The following is a 19,683-nucleotide window of genomic DNA, read 5'->3' as shown; positions in this document are numbered from 1 at the left end:
GTGCTGCTCCCCCCCGTAGGGCCCTGCGGAGCCCCGCGGCCCCCAGCGGCCCCGCCGCAGGCCGCGCAGCGCCCCGAGCTCAGGCGGGCCGGGAGGGCCCCAGGCGGAGCGGGGCCGGGTAGCCCCAGCCCTGGAGCCCGCAGGAGAGCCGCAACGCCCCGCCAGCCCCTCAGCCCCTGCCGCCCTGCCCCTGCCCCGGCGCCTCCCCGGGCCGGAAGCGGCGGCCTCTCGCGACGCGGGACCGCGGCGCTTCCTCTTCCGGCGGCGTGCGGCGGGGCTCGGGCGGCCGCCATGGCGCTCTACAACTTCAAGAAGATCACGGTGGTGCCGTCCGCCAAGGTACGGCCGTCGCTGCCCCTTCCCCGTCCCCCAGCGCCCCACAGCGCGGGGCGGCCCCTCAGCCCGGCGCCGTGCGGCGGCTGGTGCCGCGTGTGAGGACAGCGCTGCCCACCCCCTCACGGCGCTGCCGGCGTGGCCGCGGGCCTCTCTCCTCCCAACCCCCCGCAAGGCCGTGGACTCGCCCTGCGGTAGTGCGCCTGGGCCTCGCGGCCGGTACCATGGAGGGGGAGGGGGGAGCGGGAGCGGTGGTCTTGTCAGAGAGGAGCACTGCGGCCTTGTGCGCCCTCAGCCGCGCAGGGGTGGCCCCCGCAGAAATCCCCCGTTTCCCAAACCCGTGCCATGCTTAGCCCCGCCGCTGCGCGCATTCAAGGTAAAGTTCTCTCCTAGTCTAACGGAGGCGCTTTAGTGACAGGTCTGGTGCGCGGAGCGGCGCGGGGGGCTCGGGCCTGCTGTGCTGCACCGGGGGGGGGGGGGGCAGGGGATTGGCCCGCCGACCCCCCGGGTTCGGGCTCCGGGGGAGCTGGGGTGGCTTCCCGAGCTGCTACTGTGGCAGCTGTGGGCGGGGGGGCACCCCTCAATGGAGTGAAACCCAGAGGGGAATGTGCAGAATGCCTGTTACTGCCTGGAGATGGGAACCTGCCCTAAAACATGTTGCAAACCACATATGGAGGGCATGTGCTTAACTGGTCTGTGTACTCCTCCACCAAAACAAAATGTATGGCTTTATAAGAACTTGACGATTCATGTAATTAATAGTGTTTCCTTGATTGCAGGACTTCATAGATTTGACATTGTCAAAGACTCAGCGGAAAACCCCAACTGTCATTCATAAACATTATCAAATCCATCGGATTCGACATTTTTACATGCGAAAAGTCAAATATACTCAACAAAACTACCACGATCGACTCACTCAAATCTTAACAGATTTCCCCAAATTAGATGTAAGTGCTTTCTTGTTTAATCATAAAGGAGCGTTGCTTTCATGGCATCAGGAATACTTCTTTAGCAGTTTATCGGTTTTATTCGAGTTTATTTTAGCCTGGATAACATCTTGCTGATGCACCATATAGATTATTTTGACTGATTCCTGGTAGATTTTACTGGGGAATAATTTTAGATAAACTTGTTCTGCAAAAATAGTATGTTCCTCCTAAGAAAGGAAGACTTAAATTGTGCCCATAAATGGTCATTGAAGGATGGGTTTTACAAGGTTTTAGCTGATCAGATAGGTTTGCCAGAAGTTGCTGCTGAATGAAGAGAATGCATGCATTTTTTTAAGTATGTTATTTCTGCATATTTCTTCTTGGCATACGTGTATGTAAATTGTGTTTACAGTTAGTCTTCCCTAGAAAATATTTGCAAGAAGTAACAAATGTCCGCATAGGTCACATTGCTTCCTATCATCAGTTTTTCAGAAGTTACTTTGACAATATGAACATTGTTCTTGGTCCCATAAAGGATAGTGTTGGAAACACACTCTAACAAGATGCACATAGTCTTGACTTACCAACAGCTGCAACTGGATCCATGTGTTCAGTGGGGCTTTTTAATAGGCAGTGTTCTGCTCATGCTTAAATTGTTGACCCACAACCATATTTTTTCTTGATATTCTCGTGTCCAGTGAGTATTACTGCAGAATTCCCACAATATCTTCTGTGTTGTGTTTAACATCACATGATGAAATTTCTGCAAATAAATAACATAAGTAGCTGAAATATTTTGTTTAAAAGATTTGAATGAAAGATGCTGCTTCCTTGGAAAGCTGAAGAATTTATTTGGGTACTGGAGAAACCTTTTTTATCCAGTCTTTCACAGAATTTAATTTAGCACTCAGAAAAAGGGAAGAATTAATGTTGTTCTGTGTTTCTGGTATAGTATAAATTTGCTTTTAGAAACTGCTGCTGCAGGCTTCTTCCAGTTTCTTACTAAAAAAAAAAAAAAAAGCCTTCAGAGTTGTAATATGAAGTATTTTACAAAGCAAAAGATCAAATGGAAACTCATTTATAAGCAGTCCAAGATGTGTTTGCAGAAGAAACTTAAAGCAATTAAGATTTGTGCATGTAATGACCAAGCAGGTTATTTTTTCTTAGATAATAACGAAAACTGGCTTGTATTGTCATTTTTGTTGCTGTACTGGAGAAAAAAAAAGAATTTACATAGCTGCCAAGAAATAGTCATCTTAAAGAAGGAAAATATTAGGCTTAATTTTATTTTATGCTTTCCTTTTAGGATATTCATCCTTTTTATGCAGACTTGATGAATGTTCTCTATGACAAAGATCACTACAAGCTGGCTCTGGGACAGATTAATATTGCTAAGAATTTGATTGACAAGTAAGGAACATTGATTTCTTTGATCTTGTACCTGCCTGGTTGGTTGTTGGCTAAATTCTTACTTGTCTCCACAGTGTTGCTAAAGACTACGTGCGACTCATGAAATACGGTGATTCTCTTTACCGCTGCAAGCAGCTGAAACGTGCTGCTCTGGGGCGAATGTGCACAATTATCAAAAGGCAGAAACAAAGCTTGGAGTATTTGGAGCAAGGTTTGTGTTATAGATAGGCTAAAATAAGGCATGTGAATTGGATGTAAAATTTATTCTTACACTTAATAACAGTTAGAAGAATGTGTTTAACACAGAATATAGACACAGGAAACAAATACTTCCAAAATCCCCAAATACTTAGAACCTTGTTTTCTTTGAAAATTCTTTAAATTTTGTGGTGTTACTAACAGTTATAACACTTTTTTGCTTATGCCACAGCCATGCTTTTATTTCTCCTGATTTTCACTAACATATATTTGAAAAATAGTGCCAAACATTACTACTTACTTCAGGCTTACTATTCCTACAGGTTATGTTGCCTGATTTGATGAGGTTATTCTAGCTAAAAGACAGTGGTCTTTATTTTTTAAATATTTATTAAGTTCCCTTTTTTGTTGTATAGATACTTGTGGAATTTGCAAACTATTAAATGTTTTCATAAATGATTAATCAAATTGGAATGTCAGAGAAGTTATTAATTTGTATATAAACAATTCAGCATATGAATTTTTATTCCATTTCAGTAAAACTTACTTCAAATATTTGAAAAATCTTTTTAAAATTTCAGTGCGCCAACATTTGTCTCGTTTGCCAACCATTGATCCCAATACACGAACTCTCCTGTTGTGTGGCTACCCAAATGTTGGAAAATCAAGCTTTATAAATAAGGTATGTGAATCTTTTTTTCGGAAATAATACTGAGATACCATTTTTATTTAACTGAATGGGTTATATGGTATACCGTACCATATTTAACTGAAATAAGGTAACATTTAAACAATCTGATACCATGATGGCACTGTCTTATGTGAGCAAATTTGGTAGCAAATTCAAATGTGCGATTAGAGGTTGAATGAAATTCCTGGAGGGATAAATGGAAAATTGTGATAGGTTTCATGCTTAAAAATTATCTTTTCCAAAATAGCATGTATCCCAGTAACATATTTTCTGATAGAGAAATGCTGACAGAGAAGCCAGAATAATTATTTTTTAACTTTTTTTGTAGCAAACGAAGTATATTATAATTGTGATATGCTGCTTGCAACTTCAGGAAATTTTCAGTACGTGTGTGTGAATTAATTTTGTTTTAAGGTTACAAGAGCAGATGTAGAAGTGCAGCCTTATGCCTTTACCACAAAATCTCTCTTTGTGGGACACATGGATTATAAATATCTGCGTTGGCAGGTAAGAACTGTTACTATTTTGCATTTTCTCTAAAGAATCAACTGGGTAAAAAATGATTTGCCATTTAGCAATATGAGCTGCATTTTTGTGTCTTGATGAGACATGCTTGTGTCTGAGACATGCTGTGCAAGGTGCAGTGTGCCAAATAAGGGCAGTAGTCAGAATCTGTTCTAAAAATGTATCGGTGTGTTTTCAGTTTGAGGGAAGAATGGAAATGGAATTACTGACTCAAGCCAGCTCTACTTTTATCACTGTCAAATTCTGGGCCAGGGCTTTCCCTACTTGTTCAATACTTGGAGTGTTATTTATTCTGAAACCTCATTCTTCTCCTGTTACTTCATTTTCACACTCAGTTTGGCTGAGTTTACAGTCTTATTTATGACTGAAAGGAAAAAATATTGCTGTCTCAAAAAAGACAATATTGATGAGAAATCAGGCACATATTCTAAAAGAGTGTTTTGATTATTTGTTAATAATGCTTGACTTAATTATGTTAATTTTAGGTAGTAGATACTCCTGGTATTTTGGATCATCCTTTGGAGGATAGGAACACCATTGAGATGCAGGCTATAACTGCGCTTGCACATCTTCGTGCAGCTGTGCTTTACATGATGGATGTGTCTGAGCAGTGTGGGCATAGCCTGCAGGAGCAAGTAGACCTCTTCAGAAATATTAAGCCATTGTTTGCTAACAAGGTAGGTTTGGTTTACATTATTAGTAAACTCCAGGTTTTTATAACATTATGCCTTGAATTATAATTATTTTTTCTCTTCTTGTTAGCCACTTATAATTGTTGCAAACAAATGTGATGTGAAGAGGATTGCAGAACTTCCTGAAGAGAGTCAGGTTAGACTACTACTCTCATCTCTCTGCTGACATTCACAAAAATATCATGCACATGTCTCGTGGACAGCTGTCGTTTGTATCAGGCAAAAACTTCTACATGATCATTTCTTTATCTGGCTGTTTAGTAATGTAATGGAAAAGTAGCTTTCCAGATCTTGACCTGTGTCTTTCTTGAGTACTGTTTAATGCATGTCCTTGCATATTGATCCAGTCTTTAATCCTTACCCATAAGCTTTCAGTTAGCTCATCATCAATCCTGAGGCAGAGCTCCATGCGTTCTAGCTATTCTCTTAGATACACATGCAAATGTCGTAAACGCCAAATACAAAGCAAGTCGCTAATGGTTTCAGAAATCTCTGATGCTGTAAGAACTTCCTATTACTGCTGTAGTTGGAAGTAAAGCTGAATAGCCTTGCTCAATAATAATTTCAGTAAGAGTTCAGGGAGAGTGAGCACTAGATTGAGAGGTGTTGCTGAACAGTTGCAATAGAAGGTCCCACTGGATAACACATTGTGTATATATGGGGATAATTCTTTTGTGTCTACAAATTCAGGGACACATAGGATTTGGGTTTCTCTCACTCTTTTTTCCCCCTTTTCTTTTAATCTCCTTATGGGTCATTTATGGGGGCCTTTTAGAAAATAGTTATTTGTTCATAAAAGAAGAAAGATACAGAACTGTATTTGTGAAGTTTCTGTCATCTGTTCAGAAACATTCTAATAAAATGGTAATAATTTGCATGTATTGGTACTGGATTAGGAATTATGTTCTTGATGTATCGGTATATTAAGAAATGGGCAGAATGTCATTCTTTGGGATAATGTTTCTATTTTAGAAAATATTTGAAACTTTTGAAGCAGAAGGATTTTCTGTAATAGAGACAAGTACTCTAACAGAAGAAGGTGTAATCCAAGTTAAAACAGAGGTAGGTGTCTTTTTCTCTCTATTAAATTCCAAATGAAGAACTAACATTTTGCCTTATTTGTATAAATTTAATCTCAGTTAAACTTGCATTATAGTGTTAAACTTTAAGCATTTTACCCTTTATAGCCTGTTAAGCCCCAATGGACTTAGGTGCAAATGGAAAATTGTGTCTAATACAAGTCATAATTTTAAGAAAAATAGGTCTTTTTTTCTGAGTCCTGTTGCTTTCTTTTACTGTCAGCTCCTTGTTAAAAAAAAAAAATTATGCATCTTCCCATTACACTTTTTATATAAAATAATTCAGTACTTTCTTGAGAGCTAGAGAGATAACACAGAAGATGAAATGTGAAGTGAGGTATTTGGGATTGAAAGCCTGCTGTGTCGTTTGTTGTATCAGAAAGGCCTCATTCCTTACCTGACGTTGCCATATACGCTTTCAGGCCTGTGACAGACTGTTGGCCCATCGTGTTGATACTAAAATGAAGGGAAATAAAGTGAATGAAGTGTTGAATAGATTACACTTGGCCATGCCAACCAAGAGAGATGACAAGGTAGGCTGCATGTTTACAGCATTTCTAGTGTATTTCACAGTACTCTTGAGTAGGGTAAGAATTCTGTCATCTTGACAAGTGAACAGAATAATATGGTGAAATTTATATCTATAATTGCTTTGCTGATGGGAGAGTTAGCTTGGGATATTTGTATTCTTTAGCAATACATTACTTTGCAATAGTGATTTATAGCGTTACAAAAAATTGATTCAAACTTTTTTATTGGGGTGGATCATTGCATTAATTTCAGGAGCGGCTGCCTTTTATACCTGAGGGAGCAGTAGCACGCAAGAAGCGCATGGAAGTAGACACACCCAAGAGAAAATTGGTAGGTGGCATCTCTTAATTAGGAAATAAGCAGATGGATTTTACATTTGCTATATGAGCCCATAGGTTTTAAATTAGATGGTATATAAAGCCATGTGTGTCTTTGCAGGAGAGAGATCTTGAACTTGAACTGGGAGATGATTATATTTTGGATCTTCAGAGTAAGTGTGTGATATAAGAATAGTATTATTATTAAGCAGTAAAGTTTGGCTATTTCAGTCTTAAGGGAGAATACCTAAACCTGACACCTTTCAACTGTGTACCAATGGCACCCTTTTATTGCATAGTGTCCTTTACTTCTGTTCTGAAACTGGTGATCTTCAGTGACTGTTCTTTGTTTTGTAATGTCACTCAGTTGTTTCCCATTTTAGAGTCACAGATGTATAATGACTGGTCTGATGAGTGGTTTTTTCCCATCCATTTTATATTGCAGTACCTCATTAATTCTTGATGCTCTCTTTGTTAAGAAAGTATCAGTATGAGAGAGGCTGCGTGTATTCTGTTTCAGCTGGATATCTGTTGCATATTACGGCTTGGCTGTGAATCATGTCATCGAACAGCATTTGGTGGTAGGAAGGTGCCCAGAAATATTTGTAATCGTCAGAAATGCTACCAAATTCTTGCCACTTAGGGATATGGCACTTTTTTAAACTGTGATCTGAGTAGTGTTTTCTGTCATTGAACATTCTTTGAAATGATTTTTTGACTCTTTATTAAATTTTGTTATGTTTTTAAGAATACTGGGACCTAATGAATTCATCTGAGAAATACGATAAGATACCAGAGATATGGGAAGGTCATAATATCCTTGACTACATTGATCCGGATATAATGAGAGTGAGTTTTCCATTATTCTTTTTACACTTTTCTTGACTCTTCGTTCCTTTATTTTAGTGTAAATTACCTTATTTGTAGATTAAAAAACAGTATGTTGTGAGAACAAGTTCTTTTACATTATCTGCACTTGCATGGGAGAAGATACTGTTTTCTGAATGATCAAGGACAGAATTTCAGAAGAACGGAAAAACTGCTTTACCTTGTCCAAATGACGGTGATCTTATCTTTTCCATCCTAAAATAGGAGATTTGCAGAAGTTGTATTTCCTCATTCTTTGACTACAGCCAGAAGGAATGTAGCTAGCAAAGTTTATGTATTATTACTAATACGAAATTCACCCATCAAATGTATGTCTACTGGAGTATAATGTTAAAGCAAATTGACTGAATTCTCAGTTTATAACAGTTTTATTTAATAACGAGCACTGTCCATCTTTCTTGCTGTTTGTTAAGGAGTAGTAGTTCGTGCAGAATGTGGAGCCTGCCGGTTACATGCTTGGGTTCATCTGAATTGCTGGTGTTCCAGACTCATGCTGAGTGTAGAAAGAGAAGGTTTTTTTTCAGCGTGTGTTTCCAGAAATGACACAGCTAGCACAGTTCACAGCACAGTACATCTGCATTCACACAGTAGACCGTGTCGGGGCAGTCACAAAAATACAGCCAAACTATAAAGTGATGTGATCAAGTTAAGTCGGCATAGTATCGTGCCCCGTAAGTTCACAGTAATCTGTATCACCAGCTGTGTTAAGTGTGGCTGAAGGCGTCATTATCAAGTAATGTGGTTCCTTCTTTGAAGGGTCTGCATACTGTCATGGCCCTGGGCCGTGCAGAAATGTAATGTTGAGGATTGTAAGTCAAGGATTTGATGAGCATCTTGATTTTCATTTCATCTCTTCAAAATCTAAGAAACTGGAAGAACTGGAGAAAGAGGAAGAGCTGAGAGAAGCTGCTGGAGAATACGACAGTGAACCAGAAAGCGAAGATGAGGAAATGATGGAAATCAGACGGTTGGCGCAACAGATCCGAGAAAAGAAGAAACTGAAAATCCTGCAGTCAAAGGAAAAAGATACTCGAGGTCCAAGGATGCCTAGAACAGCTAAAAAGGCAAGTATAGAACATACTGCTACCAAAGTCTTGCTGATGTGTAATAACTTTATGAAAACATGTGACAGTAATGGGTAGTGGAACTGATCACTTTTTCTCATGTTTCGTGCTCTCACTTGCTACATGCTTCCTTCTGTCCTCCTAGGAGTTCTGGTCACTACTTAGTTGTGGAGGCCAAACTAAATGAGTGAGAGTAGCCATTTTTGTTTTCTGTCACACAGAACATCTGTTGTTAAATTCCATATGTATTTCAGAAAAATTTTTGAAGAATAAGATTCAGCTCTTTTAATTGTGTTGTTGCATTGTATATTGTTACTACAGTTGTTCGATTATTTTAAATTCAAATAATTAGGAGATTTATTTAATTTCTTAAAAGCACAATCATGAAAAATTTGTTAAGGGCCCCTCCCTGTGCTGGAAAAGATGGTGTGTTCACAGGATCTTTTGTGACCAGTCCAGGACGATTGCAAAGTAATAAACTGGTAACTAGACATTTTGAGAAAATGAATCTAGCTGATTTTGCACCCAGTATTTCTTACCTTCCCCAGAGTGTGTGCCTTTTGGGAGAGAAGGAAACATTTCTGACTGAAATACCTGTCACCTTCCCCCCAAAAAGGCAAACTATTTGAAAGATCTTTAGGAAATGCTGGCACATTGCGGTCCTGTGAAGAAGTATTAATGGGTGAAGAGAATTAAGTTGCAATAAATGAAATGGGAAGTTACGACTTTCTTTATCTGCTTGTGGGATATACCAAAGGAATAAATATGTAGTGAATATAATGGGCTTTTGGTGGTATATTAAGACAAAAGATAAGATGGAACCATACTTTTTCGAAAGAAATGTGTTTTCTTAACTATCTTTTTACAGGTCCAGAGGAAGGTGCTAGAGAAAGAAATGACTGATCTTGGGCTTGATATGACTAATAAAGATGATGTAAGTTTTTGCTAATTAAACACAAAGTTTATCTAAAAGATCAATTTATTTATATGCTAAATTTCTTTGAACACATTAAAAATGCGTATTACAGTTGGCACAAGAGAGAGGTAGAATCTATTAGGGAGAAAGTAGGGAACCCAGATGAGGCAGTTGATACTGGAATTTCTGAGTGTTGTAATCATAACATGTTGGGTAGGCAGAAAAATAAACTAACATTTATCAAGGATCACATATATATGCACTGTTTTCTATTAGAACTCTTGGAATTTGCATAGGAATCAAGAATGGGGTTTGGCTAAACATACTTAATTTCAAAGTCTGCTTCATCAGGCTTACCTTTCTACAGTTCTTTAATTCTGTAGAGTTTTAATTGAAGTTTTTGAGGGCAACTGGCATCTTTAGATGTAAGGCAGCTAAAGGACTTCAAACAGATTTGCCTTCAGGAGACATTTCATTTTACAAGAAATTAAAACAAAATCAATTTTGTACAGCAGGTTCAGCAGTACTATGGCTATCTGGATCTTAAGACCTCAAATTCTTTTAACTAAACAAGGAGTTAGGAAACAAGGAATGTCAACACTACACATCTGAAACAAGCATTTATTCTTCTCAGAGCTGACACAGTGAGAAGGAATTTAATATATATGCTGTAGGATGATAAGCCTTCATGTCTGAAATTCTTTAGGGCTGTGTCCTGTAAACAGGGTACTAATCAGGGTGTTTCTTCATTGCTCTTTTGCTGTTGCAAAACGGCATCAGTATTGCTATCCATTAATTTGTCTGTGTCTTTTTATCCGTTACTTATGAATCTACTCAGAAAAAATACCAGAAAACTGGAGTTAGTAATAATATTGATAATGAAAATAATATGCTAATAGTCAGCAACATTTGAATATTACTGTAGGACAGAAAGGCAGTGACCAAGAGTTGATAAGGTCTTTGTTACTATGGAATAACCAATATAATGTATCTCAGTAGTCCACTTCCTGTTTTTTCATATTAGTCTAGTTAGAAATGGAGCATATCTGAGCGATTGTTTCTTGTTATAATGATTAAAGTGGTATTTTGAATTTCAGGCACATTATGTGAGAAGGTCCCGTAGTGTTACAAGGAAACGTAAGCGTGATGAGTCCGAAACCCCTAAATCCACAGCACGCAGTCGCAGCTCCTCTCGCACACCACGGGATGTTTCTGGCCTTCGTGATGAAAAGGTTTGTTAAAAGTTATTTACCTTTATCGTAGAAGACAGCATGATTGTACTTAAACCAGCTTCTGGGAAACTTCATGCTAGGCTGGTTGTGTTTGTCCAGAGCTCACTTTTCTTCTCTTTGCAATTTCATCTTCTGTTCATTTGGACTCTCTATACTGCAGAAATGCCTAGTTCATTCTTACAAATACGATGTAATGATGCTGACCAAGGAAGTACATGTCAAATTTTTATCTGTAAATGCAAGTATGAAGGAGGAGTTGTACAAACTGTGGAGTTCCTCTCTTAGTGGGTTAGGAATTCCAGGGACAGCGCAACTGTATTGTTTGTTAATGTACTGGAAAAGGATTGGTGTCACTTGAAGTGATGCTGTTCTGGAGCTGCAGATGGCGGTCTATGTTTGGTGTTATTTAATGTCCTTGTTAAAATCACCTAGCTTAGTGGGTTTTTATAAGGTAAAGCTAGCTACCTGAGTTTGTTTGTTTGTTTGTTTTTAAATAGATGGTGAAGAAGGTCAAGATTATGGCAAAGAAAGCTCAAAAGAAAATGAATCGCCTGGGAAGGAAAGGAGAGGCAGACAGACACATATATGACTTGAAGCCAAAACATCTGCTGGCTGGAAAAAGAAAATCTGGTAAAACACAGAGAAGATAAGCAGTCTTCAGAAATAAAACTAAAATCTCAGTTTATTAAAACTAATTTCTAGTCCTGTCTTCTTTTTTGGTAATACAGTGTTTTAAAAGTATGTGGTTTGTGTTAGTGGTTGATCATTCCATTTTCTTACTCCTGACTTTCACGTAGCAGTAAAGTTCTACGTAAAACTAGATTTAAAATGAGGTTAAATCTAGAAATGTGAAATATTTGTTAATGAAGCTACTATCAGAATTAAAAATGCACAGCTTCATAAAGTAACACATCAGGGAGGTTTGGTTTTCTGTGTGCAAGTTAATTCTTTGATGGCTAGTCAGTGATGAGTGTATGTCACAGGTAGGGGCTGAAACTGGTGGTGGGGTAATGGGAGACAGAAAAGTACTGCACAAAGTCCACATTCCTGCACTGACCCTGTTCTGAAAGACTAGGAGAAACACTGCCAGTTCACAGAGCTGAACGGTGACTGAAGCTCAAGGAGTAATTGCCAGCTTTAGCGCTGACCTGCCATCTGTTAAAACCTAAACCAGCATGGGCTGGGAAGGTTACAAGTTACAACTTTTAATATTTCAGATCAATATAAATATTTCAGGTATGTAGAAAATGACAATCAGATTGAAATTTTGTCCTGAGTGCATGTCAGTTATGCTACTGTCATCATCCTCTGCTTAGGAAGCCTTTGCTCTTCAGAAGCTGATAGACAAGAATTCTGCATCTGTTCAAGGCAAAGTACATTGTCAAATGTGAAATATTCCATTTTTGTCCCTAGTTGGTCAAGAACAAGGTAGGAATTATCTAGGGTTTCATAAAATTGTGCATTATGTGTTGCCTGAACAACACACTTAAAATGTACAGTTTTAAAGACTAAATGGGTATCCAATGAAATACGCATATTAAAAAACAACCAATCAACCAGGTAACAGGGAAGAATCCTTAAATTATTACTGCTTTTTAAATACAATAGGGTAAGGATCATAGAATGGTTTGGGTTGGAAGGGACCTTAAAGATCATCTGTTTCCAAGGTCCCTGCTGTGGAGGGTTGGAAGGAAAATGTTCAGATGTCACCTTTAGCATACTGGAGCACAGAGTGTACATGCGTACCCTTTCCCTCATCTACTTCACATAATAAATTCAGTATTAAAAACATACTGTAATGCTGCAAAGTAGTCCAATGTCAACAAAAACTTTAATATCAAAACTTTAAAGGGATTTTGAAGAACTGTTAGAACTTTGCTTTCAGCTTCCTTATGCATGTTTTTTCTACTTGAGGATATGCTTTGTCAGCTTGTGCTCCAAGGTGAGCACTTGAACTAGAAAAGCAGAACTTTGTTACAGGAAATTCGTGCCCTGCTGCCCCCCCCCCCCCCAATCCCACTGCTTCAGTGGTCAACAGGGATGGTGTTGCTCATAGTGTAGTAATGACTGGGATTATTCTCCATGTGGCTCAAAGTCTGGAAAGAAAAATGACAATCCAAAGTTTTAGGTTAGGTATTTTAATCATAATCTTATATGTAAGATAGTGTTTTATTTAAAAAGTATTTTAAGTATTTGAAATGTACTCAATTACATTATTTGTACAATGTGGCTGATTGCACTGAATTCAAGACAGCTGTTCATTGCATCACTATTCCCTCACCCACTATTTGCTTCAAAACAATAAAACAGTTCAGGTCAAATTACAACAAACTGGGCTCCAAAACCTGTAGGTGTTGAACCACTAGAGATGGCAGCACATAGAAGGTTCAGTGCTGCAGTCACAGCTGGGGCGAGAAAGAGAAGCATCTTAGCCACTGTAAAAAAATCAGCTTTACCTTGAAACCACAGACTAGTTACAACCACTTCTCATTGCATGTAAAACATGGTATGAAAAACATTCTATTTCATCAAGACACCTCTGGGAGAAGTGAACTGAAATCTCAGTCGAGTTGCCTGCTCACAGAAGAAATCACTATTACGCTTTTTTGGGGGAGAAAACCCAAATCCAAGAATTTTAAATTCAAAGTGAGATACTGTTGATTATTTGTCTGATTTTAAAAAAGCCTTCCATTTTACTTGTTTCTAGCAATTGACTGCACAGTCAGAGGATTAGCTCTTTTCCAAGTAACTGAAATTAAGACCTGGTATAAACTCATAAATTATCAATCTTAAATTTTTGAGTTTGAGGGGTCTGAGTTCTCCAGGAATGACTTGCAGTGGGTGTTGCAGGGAAAAAAGCTTTTATCAAGATGCCTTTGTTTTCTGGAAGATGGGGAAGAGTCATTTAATGCACATCCCTTCTCCAAAGGCAGGCCATTTTCTATATTAGATAGGTACCAAATACATTTGGTATAATTAACCACCAACAACAACAACTTTTTTTTTTTTTAAAGAGATGTCCAGTACTCTGCCATCAACTCACCAGAAAAGGTAGTAGGGAAAAAAACCCAAACAAAACCTGCAATGTTTATTATCTAAAGCTGTGTGTGACACTGCAGCACGTCAAAGTGAAACTCAGTCCACACAGATAATCCAATTACTTAAGCTTTTATGTTTGGTTAATTATAGAGTAGCTGAAGAGATTTGCTGTCTGCAATTAAAATCAACCTGATTACTTTGAATTAATTGTTGGGTTTTTTTCAGGCAACTAGTCATCTCACCATCAATGCAGGGCTCAAATTCATTTGTAATCGCTACTTTAGAAGGCATAGTAACATACAGCTGAGAATGTACCAGCTCTACCTAACAAGCTGGACAGGATTCGCCCAACTTGCCCTGCCAGCGTGTGTAGCTAGGTTGAGGGAGTAAGAGCAAACCGGGCACACACAGACTGAGGATCTCATGTCACACCAGGTAACGGAGGAAGATGGACCCAGGGGTTTCTTACGTTACCATCACCCATTTCACATGACAGCAAGCTTAACTCACCCAAGACAACAGGGCTGGGGGGAAGGGGAGGTGAATATAGAAGAAAAACTCATTGGCTATAACCATCTCTGTGTAAAGTAATTAAACATGCTCCAGGTGAGCAAATCTTATGCACTCAAGAGTCATAAGCTACCATAGTATTAACAGGACAGCACATCACTGCTAGCTTTCAGCATCTTTTATCCCACCTATTTACATTCGATGTATTTTTTCATGATCAACAAATTTGTTCAAGTTACTTAAGTTATCCCACCACTTAAAAAGAAAGGTCTCTGCAATTAGTTTAAACCACGGAGTAATCTTAACTTCATTCTTGGAAGCTTTGTCCAAGAGCTGTTTCAGTTCTTTCTGTGTCACGTAGCAGTAGCTTTGGATCTCATTAGGGTCGGGATTCAGCATTACGTCCTTCTGTACAAACAGGATATAGTCTATCTCATGTTCACCCCAGATCCCATCAGACTTGGCCTTGTAGTGAATCCGCGTCAGGTAGGAGATTTCTTCTGGAGTTACCTATAACCAGAACGCTTGTCAGAACCGGAGCCAAAGCAGAACAAGTGCATAACTAGGCATTACAGAATTAACAGCTATTAGGCTCTTCCTTAAAAAGTATTCTCCCCCAAGTGCACAATTGCCATGTTCTTTGTGAAGAATTACTATGAATAAAAATATATATACTGCACTTTGATGACATGAATTGCACAGCATTTCTCTAGTCAGACTCACTTTGTAGTATTTTGGAGTGAGTATGTATTTTTGGAGTATAATTGAGTGGATTTCTTCTATACAGTAATTTCAAATAATGTTTACCAGACTTTAATACACATTTACTGAAGCACTGATGAACACAAACACTTGCACCCACCTCTCACCTCCCAAGGAAAGCACCTGACTGCTACTTAAAGCCAATGTCAAAACTGGTACTGACAGAGACCCCACAGAACCCTGACCTACCAGGGATCTGCACAGGCTGCAGACCGGGTAATTAGTTCTGGGCACAACCCAAGCATTGTGTTTCCCCGTAGCACACTACTGCCACATCCTGTGGCACAAACATAATTAGTTACAAAACCTGGGAAGAGATTTTGGCCATGAGCACAATTCAGCTAGCTTCAACCTGCTCTCTGCGTACTCCCAAACTGCCACCAGAAAGGAAGGTACCAGAAGTGAGCTGCGTGACTACTCTGGAAGAAACACCGAGTGACCAGGCCACCGTACTTCCTGTAGGGAATTTGGGATTGCAGAGGGACTTGTACAGGGATGCTGGCAGCACACTCGCAGTGATGCTCTCCAAGAGCTCCTGTATCAGAGAATGCTGACAGAGCTCAGCCGTCAGCCTGGAGGAAGGATGGCACAGCGCCTTCCCCTAGCCAAGCGGGGCAGCCTGACCAGCTGGAGAACATGCAGGCACCCAAAATTAGACACGAAGCAATGCAATCCTTTACAGTGCGATCTCCTCTTTGGCTCCTATTTAGTTTGAGCAGTGGAATATTCTGAAATACCATTTACAGAGATAAGCTTTGAGACTCCAGGACATAGACAAAGTAGTCTCAAATTGACTAAGTTCCCTACATTTCCAAAGCCAAATTAATTTTCAGGTTTCAGGCTGACCCTATCTGCCAGATGCAGTTTGTAAATGGGCAAACACTGGCAAGAATTGCTTCTCCCTCCCTCCTTTACCTGCTCCATCGGAATTCCTAACTCTGCTTTTAGTCGTCTCTGTGCTGCTCTCCGAACACCAATGGCATTATTTTCTTCCAGTTCTAGTGGATGGCTTAGAGGATGACTGCAACAAGTGTTGGTAAAACAATCTGCAAGAAGTTTGTATCAGCACATTTTTGTCACGTATAAACCATTGGGGAAAACAAAACAAACCCCCAGAAAATCCCCAGAGATGTAGGACAGTCATTCAACACATCACAGTTTTGTTTCTCTTTTGCAGAGAAGAGTCAGAGAAGGAGGATATTTTCACCTCTTATTTTTCTTTACAAATTTTGCACGAGGATTCGCCTCTACTAAGTACTCCTTTGCAGGTTAGTGTTTGATACACATGAAAGATGTGCATTCTCACACCCAAAATAGCATCAACTTAAATGTTGATAAAGACCTCGTTTATCCTGCAAATGCTAATTGAAATTACTTTGGGGAGCTTATATGCAACAGAATATTGAAAATATTCCCAGAGCTTCAAGACCAGCTGACAGTAGGAGTAAATAAGCAGTTTATGCTTGTGTTTAAAGGCCAGACCCACTATACTCTGTTCAAAGTATAGAAAACTGTTCTCAGTTACGTAGAATAACTGTGATTGGCCAACCTTTTATCTGTAGAAGTCTAGCTTGAAATCATCTAAAACCAGAGTCAGATTACCTACAAACTACACTCAAGCATTTTGATTAGTTAGTAGTCAAGGAAAAAATTAAAACCAATCTCTAAAGTAAAGATTCCTTTGGAAGGAAAAAAAGGTCTTCCTTCCTCAAGTCGAAGAGGATTAGAAACACCTGTATTTGTTTTCCTTCTGAAGTGCTGAAACAAGACAGCTTTATGCTTCCTCCAACATGTCTCATGTAAGTTATTTTTCTTTCATTCCACTTCTTATTTTTATGCCTCTCCATTTGTGTTTGATAGTAATAGCTCAGGAGTCTTCAAATATCATGCTTTATATGGTTTGGCCACATAGTTTCATTTCTTCTATAGTTAAAAAAGCGTTTGTTAAGAGATATGCAGATAAAGGCCTGCAGACCTCACCAAAACACAATGCAACTGCTTCCACACAGTAGGGCTCTGCTATGCATCAGCTACATGTCTTTACCAGTGGAATGAGAACACCTTCCACAGCTACCAGAGCAATTTCTTCAGCTCCGCTAAGTATGTCTTGCAGCAGAGGAGGTAAACACACACTCTGCACTTGCGTAAATAGGATCAAACATGTCAGGGAACAATCATTTCCCAGGAACACCTATAACAATAAGCTAGCGTTCCCATTACCTTACTTCATCCACAAGATATGTACATCTTGAACTCTTTAAGAGTATTTAGAACCATCTCCTCTCCAAAGTAGTAAATTCTAAAACCTCGGAATGAGTTAACACTGCAAGATTAGACTGGCATATTTTTTAAGATACTGATTTAAATAAAACAATTTGATAAATACATATTTCAGTACTAACCCGGAAATGTTATTTTTGCACTTGACCTCTGCTGCAGCAACAGTTTATTTTCTGTATTAAATAAGAAAACACTGAAAGCTCGGTGCAGTAAACCTAAAAATAAAAAAAAACCAGAAAGCACTATTTAACAGAAGAGAAAAAGAACATATATACGGTTTAAGAGCTTAGAATGGCTTCATTTTGGGATAATGAATCTAGAATTCATATATGTTAAAACCCAAGGATTTAATAAAAAACTCACAGTTATTATTTAGGTTTCCATGGCAGCTTATGCAAAACATCATGAAATGCTAAGAACAACAACGCAACAGAAGAGTTCTACTAAACTTGGTCAGCCCACCATTCCGAACACACACCTTTGAGCAAGCTTCTAAGGAGGGCTCAGCATCCATGAATTTACTATCAAAAAGAGATGGCTCAAAAATTCTGAAAAAACTGTATGGAATTTCAAGATGCTTCTAGAAAAGTACAATGCAAAATAGGCTCCCTTAAAAATAGTAAAATTGCTGTTTTCTGCAGCTTTTGAGTTTGTTATTCCTCACTCTTCAGGAAGACGATTCCCCCAAGTACAGAAAGGAGGTCACAAACTACTATGAGATTCAAGAATCTGACCAACCTCAAATAAAGCCCACAATCAGTTAGAATGACAACCAACAAAAGAGCCTTTCCTATTAGCAGTATATGAAGTAGAACTCTGTGTGTACTACTTAAAATTCAAAGTCTCTTCTACTTGAGAAGAACTCAGCAAAGAAGCAAGTCACATTCTTTAGAAAAGGCTACACAGAATCAGGTAGCTACAAGAGGAAAAGAATATTATTTTGTCATCAAAATGTGACTCAAAAATATTCATCAAGACATACAGCTTATATCCCAAATCACAGATTTCTCTCCTTTGTTGCTGCCTCCAATTGTGTGTTCCTCCATACTGCAATATTTTTTTATATTAGGTATTATATGCTGGAGGAGTAGGGAGATGTGGGGAAGTACTTGGTCTGGCCTAAGATTAAGGCTTTCATTTAATCGTGACTATACTTCTGATAATATTCAATCAATTTAATGGTTCGATTAGAAGGTAAGCAAGCTGTACCTTTATCAATGTTTTCATTCAAGTGACAATTTTTCTTGGTATCTGCTCCAACCTTATTATCATTTTCATCGATAAGGATGCACATTTCTGCCAAGAGCTGCACCTGCTGCTCATCCAGGTGATCTGTGTTTACTTCAGGCATTGTGATGGTAGCAGAGGTTCTACTAAAAAAACAATGAACAGTCATTCAGTTATAGTAACATCTGTAAGATCGTGAGCACAGTGTGAGAAATAATCCAATGGCTAGGTTTTCCAGCACAGTGTAAATTGTGCACCAACTGTATTTTGGGGGGTTTACAAGCTTTTAGATTTCAGACGTTTCCTATCCATGACACAAATCACATAGCAACATTTTGTGGGAGCTTGAAAGATTTCTTGTTTGTTTCTCTGAAGGCCCATGCAGCAGCTGCTGCAGGAGAGCCACGCGAAACGTCAACATCTGGATCGGCTGGCAGTATGGGAACCCCAAACGTGACCCCCAACAACGCTCACCCTGCCTGCTCCCGCAGCCCGTGCGTGCTCTGCGCTAACGCTGGGTTACATTTACAACGCCAGACACCGTCTGCACCGGTATTTCTCCCTCTCCCCACCAGTAAGAACCAACAGGGCTTCCCTGACGGGGACACGCAGCCCAAGGCACTTCCAGAACAGCCACACCGTCACCGCGGCCCCGCTGCACGCTCCAGCCAGCCTCCCACCCCGCAGCCCCCTCCCCCGCCGGGCCCGCTCCCTCGGCGGCTGCCCCGTCGCCCCACAGCCCCCTCCCCCGCCGGGCCCGCTCCCTCGCCCCGTCCCTTGGCAGCCCCTTCCCCGCCAGGGGCGGCCGTCGCCCCTCCGCTCCCCTCCCTCACCTCTCAGCCCAGGCCTGCCCCCTGCAGCGGCCGGCGGCGGACGCGAGCGGCTGGCGGTAGCGGCACCAACGCCCCTGAGGGACGGGGGCTCGGCGGCCGCCCGCGGTAACGGCGCGGCGCAGCACGCGCCACATGGCCCGTCACCCCGCCGCCGCCAATGGCAGCGCCCCCGAGCACCAACGTCACCGCATCGCCCGATCGCCCCACCGCGGCGCGGCTGCCCA

At 40.2% G+C, this 19,683-nt stretch overlaps 2 protein-coding genes across 3 annotated transcripts; one reads left to right on the top strand and one right to left on the bottom strand.

Moving 5' to 3' along the window:
• The first annotated feature begins 248 nt into the window (after positions 1 to 248).
• On the top strand, positions 249 to 11,503 carry GTPBP4 (GTP binding protein 4). The gene is made up of 17 exons (XM_040591005.1): positions 249 to 339; positions 1,113 to 1,283; positions 2,572 to 2,675; positions 2,750 to 2,886; positions 3,455 to 3,555; positions 3,979 to 4,071; positions 4,575 to 4,766; positions 4,852 to 4,917; positions 5,754 to 5,843; positions 6,283 to 6,393; positions 6,644 to 6,721; positions 6,830 to 6,881; positions 7,457 to 7,557; positions 8,463 to 8,660; positions 9,529 to 9,594; positions 10,674 to 10,808; positions 11,306 to 11,503. The coding sequence occupies exons 1-17, from the start codon at positions 292 to 294 to the stop codon at positions 11,456 to 11,458; spliced, it is 1,896 nt and encodes a 631-aa protein (XP_040446939.1). The 5' UTR covers positions 249 to 291; the 3' UTR covers positions 11,459 to 11,503.
• Positions 11,504 to 12,930: 1,427 nt separating this feature from the next.
• Positions 12,931 to 19,683, bottom strand: IDI1 (isopentenyl-diphosphate delta isomerase 1). 2 transcript variants are annotated; one of them, XM_040591007.1, is made up of 5 exons: positions 19,460 to 19,683; positions 18,609 to 18,772; positions 17,522 to 17,614; positions 16,035 to 16,165; positions 12,931 to 14,867 (listed from the first exon to the last, which is right to left on the bottom strand). In XM_040591007.1, exons 1-5 carry the CDS (start codon positions 19,591 to 19,593, stop codon positions 14,550 to 14,552), a joined length of 840 nt encoding a protein of 279 aa, XP_040446941.1. In that variant the 5' UTR covers positions 19,594 to 19,683; the 3' UTR covers positions 12,931 to 14,549. The 2 variants fall into 2 exon arrangements, with proteins under 2 accessions (XP_040446941.1, XP_040446942.1); XM_040591008.1 differs by having other exon boundaries at positions 18,609 to 18,769.

The sequence above is a fragment of the Falco naumanni genome, chromosome 4 (genome assembly GCF_017639655.2).
Source record: "Falco naumanni isolate bFalNau1 chromosome 4, bFalNau1.pat, whole genome shotgun sequence".
In the NCBI taxonomy this organism is placed as follows: Eukaryota; Metazoa; Chordata; class Aves; order Falconiformes; family Falconidae; genus Falco; species Falco naumanni.
Note: the sequence above shows the minus strand (reverse complement) of the source record. Positions and strands in the feature narration are given on the sequence as shown.